The sequence below is a fragment of the Trichoplax adhaerens genome, genomic scaffold (assembly GCF_000150275.1).
Source record: "Trichoplax adhaerens TRIADscaffold_1 genomic scaffold, whole genome shotgun sequence".
Lineage (NCBI taxonomy): Eukaryota > Metazoa > Placozoa > Uniplacotomia > Trichoplacea > Trichoplacidae > Trichoplax > Trichoplax adhaerens.
This window is the reverse complement of record NW_002060943.1, coordinates 2994261-3000581: the sequence shown is the minus strand read 5'-3', so window position 1 is coordinate 3000581 and position 6321 is coordinate 2994261. Positions and strand designations below refer to the sequence as shown.

The 6321-nt window shown below is 37.2% G+C and overlaps 2 protein-coding genes across 2 annotated transcripts; one reads left to right on the top strand and one right to left on the bottom strand.

The window, feature by feature from the left end:
- Positions 1 to 1432: 1432 nt before the first annotated feature.
- Positions 1433 to 2974, bottom strand: TRIADDRAFT_51591 (uncharacterized protein; the record flags this gene model as incomplete). The annotated part of the gene is made up of 1 exon (XM_002107722.1): positions 1433 to 2974. One exon carries the CDS (start codon positions 2972 to 2974, stop codon positions 1433 to 1435), a length of 1542 nt encoding a protein of 513 aa, XP_002107758.1.
- Positions 2975 to 4358: 1384 nt separating this feature from the next.
- TRIADDRAFT_51590 (uncharacterized protein) lies at positions 4359 to 5852 on the top strand (the record flags this gene model as incomplete). The annotated part of the gene is made up of 1 exon (XM_002108524.1): positions 4359 to 5852. One exon carries the CDS (start codon positions 4359 to 4361, stop codon positions 5850 to 5852), a length of 1494 nt encoding a protein of 497 aa, XP_002108560.1.
- Positions 5853 to 6321: the final 469 nt, after the last annotated feature.

The following is a 6321-nucleotide window of genomic DNA, read 5'->3' as shown; positions in this document are numbered from 1 at the left end:
CAGTCGTCTCTGGTAATGTAATGCAATCAGACAGGACCTACTGCACAATTTTTACCCAATCCAAATCAAATCCAATTCACTCGGATTTGTATTAGGCTAAACTATTGTCCAGTCGTCTCTGGTAATGTAATGCAATCAGACGGGACCTACTGCACAATTTTTACCCAGTCCAAATCAAATTTTAATTCTCTTGCATTTGCATTAGGTAAAACTATTGTGCAGTCGTCTCTGGTAATGTACAGTAATAATGCAATCAGACGGGACCTACTGCACAATTTTTACCCGGTCCAAATCAAATCCAATTCACTTGCATTTGCATTAGGTAAAACTATTGTGCAGTAATCTCTGGTAATTTAATGCAATCAGATCGGATGATCACTTATCTCAGAATGCAGTAGGCGTAAACTGTGGAGAGAACAGAATCTCTAAAATAGGGAGGTACCTTATGATACGAGAGTAGAGTGTGCGTACGAGTAGAAATAGAAAGGTTCTTTAGGTACATGATCCATTCTGTTATCCTTCTAATCTTCTATTAATGACTTCGATACGACATAAAAGTCTTCAGAATCCAATGGACATCTTCTAGTATAGTAGTCTATGACTATACGCGTAGAATGACTTGACCACTATTAATCCATGGTTTCTTTAGTGGTCTGATTCGTGTCCTCCCACTGTTGGCAGGTAGAAATTTGGACCCAATTGTACTCCATGAATATACAGAAATATCACAGCAAACTTTTCAATTTCGCCTAAATTTGACCAGTTAAGCATGCACGCATACAGTGAGCTATTGCAATGCATGATTTTCCTAGTAATCTACTGTCAACCTCTAGATGGATCTAGTCATTGGCCATTATAGCCATGATAGGATAGCATCGACCTAGAACTAGCAGTATTAATTCTTGTCATCGGTCGTTATATACGGATATGTGTGATTAATAATAATAATAAACTCAAAATTCGATCTAGAAGGACAATGTGTTTAATTTAGTGAAGGTATAAAGATTATCGTGATTCAACTACAACACCAAGTTTTACCAAGGTATATGGCACAACGTTATAGATACCTATATAAATAGAAGCTGTCATGGTACTGAAAAGTGCCAAGTATTTCTAGTTGATCGTGGATTAATATTGATTACTCGAAAAGCAATTTAGAATGGAATCGCATTATTAGTAAGAAAAGATTACCTCAATTTTAATTGAAGACAACATACTTGAAATAAAGCTCAAGCGTAAGCTTCGGTCAATGGCGACTCAATTCGAGAACAATAATTAATAGCAGTATTAAATTAAACTATCCAATCTATTTACATTAAACAGAGCTACACCGTAATACCAGAGTACGGAGCATTGCAAGGCAACACCGCAATAAACAGTGATCAATCCATCTTTGTACACGTATATCCCGTGATGTAGACAAAGCTCCATATTAGTCTTTTAACTTTTCTTTCTTAGCTCGTTTACGCTTCTTATTCTTGTTGCTCGGTGGTTCCCGCTTACGCTTTAATTGTGAATACGTAGCCAATGCTAGTTCACGAGCTACTTTATGTTCTACTATTGGTCGAGGATAGGTCTTTCCTAACGTTATATTTGCTATTTTTAACATTGTTGGAGGCGCTTCCCACGGTTTTTGAACATAAGAATTAGGTAATTTAGCAATTTCAGGTATCCATTTTCGTACATAGTATCCTTCAGCATCAAATTTTTCGCCTTGGATTACAGGGTTGAACATACGAAAATAAGGTGCTACATCAGGTCCACAACCAGCTATCCATTGCCAATTGCATACACTTTGAGCTAAGTCGGCATCCACCAATCTATTCCAAAACCATTCTTCTCCTTTCTGCCATGGGATTAACAAATGCATAATTAAAAATGAAGCCACAATCATCCTGACGCGATTAGGCATAAAACCAGCTTGCGAGAGTTGTCTCATGCCTGCGTCGACAATTGGATAACCGGTGCTACCATTTTGCCATGCATGCAATTTCTCCTCATCAATTTCTAGCTTTAACTGATGAAAATTGGATTTAAAACTTTTTTCAGGTAAATCTGGGTAATGAAATAGTAAATGACATGTGAATTCCCTCCATCCTAGTTCGGTAAGGTATCGCTTTGTACAATGCAATGGAACGGATATTGATCTCGTAGTTGAATGGCGCATAAAACAAGCTGTATGCCAAATGGTAAAAGGACTAATCTCACCGAAATGTAAGTAAGGTGATAGATTGGAGGTTGCATCTAACCAAATGCAATCTCTTTTTTCTGAATAAACCTTTAAAGAATTCTTCATAAAGCGTTTTAGTTTTTGAATTGCTCCCTCCTCGCCTGGATGCCAGAAATCTTGTAGCCTTGTACTCGTATCATTATCTGCTATTGAAGCCAATAATTGCCATACACCAGCATCGTCATACTTATATTCCACACAGCCTTGGTTATGAACAGTAAATTTTGGTTTATCGTAAGGCTTCCGAGGCTGTGGTAAAGACAAACACTGATTCCAGTAGCATGGAAACAGCTGAAATGGTTGTCCTTTACCGTTCTTGACCTTCCATGGTTCATACAGTACCCTATCTTGGTAGGTTTCAACTTTGATCTTTCTTGCCACAAATCTTTTTTCAATCGAGTAATCTCGATTATATTCAAATGGTTCATAACAACGATTCCAATAAATTGCATCAGCGTTATACCTATCGAGCAACTTTTTTAAAATAGTAAATGCATCTTTACCGCTTTTCACAATGAGAGGAATATTCCATTGGCTTAGTTGATTACGCAATGATTTCAAGCTATGATACAGCCACCATAAACAAGCTTGGCCTGTTCTCCTTTTGCCAGAGCAATCTTCATCGAAAATGTAAACAGTAATAAGTTGACCACGTTTTGCAGCATGAAATAATGCAGGATTATCAATTAATCTTAAATCTCGGCGTAACCACACCAGCGTGCAAGGTATCTTTGAAGATGACATGAGGAAGTAGGGTTTCTATTCTGCAACAGCCAATGATGCTGATTTGGTTTAATTTTGGTCAGTTCGATCATCTACATTGATATAAACCCAACCGAAATGATCGTTATTATCCTGCATCCGATCCAAGAGGAGAACTGTTATGCTAAGGATTTTGACAGAGTGAAAACGGATATACTACGTCTTTATTACCGGGGACTACTAATGCCATCACAAGCAGAGCTGCAGCATTCGTGTTCTAGTTAATAGCGATCAAGATCATCAGCTACAAACTATTGATTGCAATATTATATCTTACGCAGCACTAAACAAGATTGCGGCAAGTTCAGCTTACACTGTAAAAAGTTTTAGACACGTTGTAGGAGCTTTATGGCATTTGCTAAGGTAATTTCTGTAGTCTGTGCAGCAGCTACTAGCAGAAGAGCTCAAGCGCAGCTGATGAATTAATTACCACCGCAAACTTGTTCGAACAAGTAGCTCGATTCTTTTCGCCTTTACTATGATACTAGACTGTTTAGTGTAAGAGTGCGGTCCTAATACTGAGCATTGAGCAAGATACTGACAGCCTGGATTACAAACAACACCGTGGAGATACGGTATTGCTATGATACGGTCGTATCGGGCTTGCTTCCATCATTTGCAGCAGCTTCCCTCGACAGCTTGGAGCAAGCTTCTGCTAGAGTAGACCTGATCTATATGCTAAATCAATGCCTTTGATCGTCCTTAGCAGTTGTATGAAGATTTCAATGGGTTTCTCCTTTTGGATTGCTCAATCTACAATTTAAAATTAACAACGATATCATCAGCGGTAGCAGAGAGTACAACGATACAGTCATTGATCAAGATCATATCCAAGTTGTCGAATTCCAAACTTGCAAAGACCTAAAGCTACAAAGCAATTACTTTTTTCAAAATTGGAGAAAGAGTTGGACGTAATTTAGTTGAATTTGTTTATTCTAAATTGCTAATATAGCGAAGTATACGAGGGTGGAGGCTTGGACGAAGATTCTGCCCAAGTTGTCAAATTCCAAATCTGTAAAGGCCTAAAGCTGCAAAGCAATTACTGGCTCAAATTGGAGACCAACGTTAAGGGTTTGATTTGTTCTAAAAAATTGGACGTAATTTAGCTTATCCTGAATTCCTAATAAAATAAACATATTGCATGATATTTAGTAAAGGGATCAAGTCGATTATAAAGTATACTTCAACAAGGAGCTTCCTTTAGCATCTTCTTGTCTTATTAGGCCAAACGGTCTGCTAGGTATTTCTTGCTAGCTAGTGATGAAGTGTAAATTACACTAAATATCACATGCACCGTTTATCAAAGTGCATATGCTAAATGACTACTGAATGTGTTAACTGCTAAATTGGAAAAAATTGACAAGAAATGGTTTGTACAGTCGTCTGGCTTAGATACGACTTACGATTAATTGACAACCCAGCATTATTTCATGCTGCTAAACGAGGCCATGTTGTTATCATTTATATTTTGGATCAAGAAACGCCTGGCAAATGGAAATTGGGTAAAGCCAGTCTGTGGTGGCTACATCATAGCTTAAAATCGTTGCAGAATGATCTCCTCAAGTTCAATATACCCCTAATTTTAAGACGGGGTGCAGACCCACTTACAATTTTACGCCAGGTACTGCTACAAAGTAGGGCAGATGCTGTCTACTGGAACCGATGTTATGAACCCTATGCTGTGAAAAGAGATCAGTCCATTGAAGAAGCGTTAAAAGTTGATGATGTTACAGTCGGGTCATTCCAAGCTGGACTATTATATGAGCCATGGGCGGTTAAAAGTGCAAAAGATGAACCATTTAAATTGTATATAATGTACTGGAATCGCTGCTTATCGTCAGACCAACCTCGTAAACCGTACGATAAACCAAGATTCAATAACACATTAGATATCAAAGTTCAAACTGATACGCTCGATTCTTGGCATTTAGTTTCTGCTAAAAAGGATTGGAAAGATGAGTTAAAAATAGTAATCGGTTGCCCAGGTGAAGATGGAGCAATTCGTAAACTTAAAGAATTTATAAAGTATAAATTAGTTGATTATCGCAAAGGGAAGGAAACAGTTTGGCCGAGTAAAACCTCTCAGTTATCAACACATCTCCATTTTGGTGAGATCAGTCCATTTGTTGTATGGCATACAGCTAAAGAAAGTGTTCATTTGCGATCAGTACCTTCGGATAGTTCACAAAAATTTTTAACTGAGCTTGGATGGAGAGACTTTTGCTTCCATCTGTTGCATTACTATCCGGATTTTCCGGAAAAGAGTTATAAATTGAATTTTGATGAAACGATATGGAAAGTGGATAAGGAGAAATTAAAACTCTGGCAACAAGGTAAAACTGGCTATCCTATCGTAGATGCTGGAATGCGCGAGTTATTGAATACTGGTGTAATCAGTTATCGAGTCAGAACGATAGTAGCTTCATTCTTAACAAAGCATCTTTTGATTCCTTGGCAAAATGGGGCTGAATGGTTTTGGGATACACTTGTGGATGCTGATTTAGCTCTAAATTCTTGCAGCTGGCAACGCATAACGGGATGTGGAGCTGATATTTCTTCTTATTTTTACATCATTAATCCAGTAACGCAAGGTGAAAGATTCGATTCTGATGGGAATTATGTCAGAAAATGGATCCCTGAAATAGCCAAATTATCCAATGATTACATACAGCAACCATGGGAAGCTCCGGCAGCAGTACTGAAAAAAGCTGGAATAGCTTTGGGTAAAACATATCCGAAGTGTATTGTAAATCATAAGAAAGCACGGGATGTTGCCCTAACTAAGTTTGCTCCATTAAAGCGGCAAGAACCTATGGATAATTTAAAAAAATTGCCCAATAAGAAGAAAATGAAAAAGTAGCCTGTTAAGAAATTGTAATGAAGTTACTTCAGCATTATAGACCTTTCAGTCTGGATCACACCCAAGGCTACATCAGACTGTACTCAATTTATTGTTTAGCATTATTTCATAGTAACAGGTTAAGAAAATTTTCAAACGCAAGTTCCTATGGGGTCATGCGGAAGTTAAAACAATTATAAAATTTTCAGCACAATGTATAGAATCTGGCAATCTATATAATAATTTACTGTATTCTTCTTGTTGTATTACTAGTCAGTTAGCAAAAGTGGCTTGATTTATTCATAAATACATACATCTTACTATTAATAGAAAATGTACAACTAATTAATTCTTGTATGAAATATTTATTAAATTCAAGTTATATGAGTTAGAGTATGTCGCACAAAAATGCCATAGAGTCTTATAAATGTACGATTGGCATCTTTGTCGAAGAATCGATCACTTTTTTTTTATGCCATGGTAATAAAAT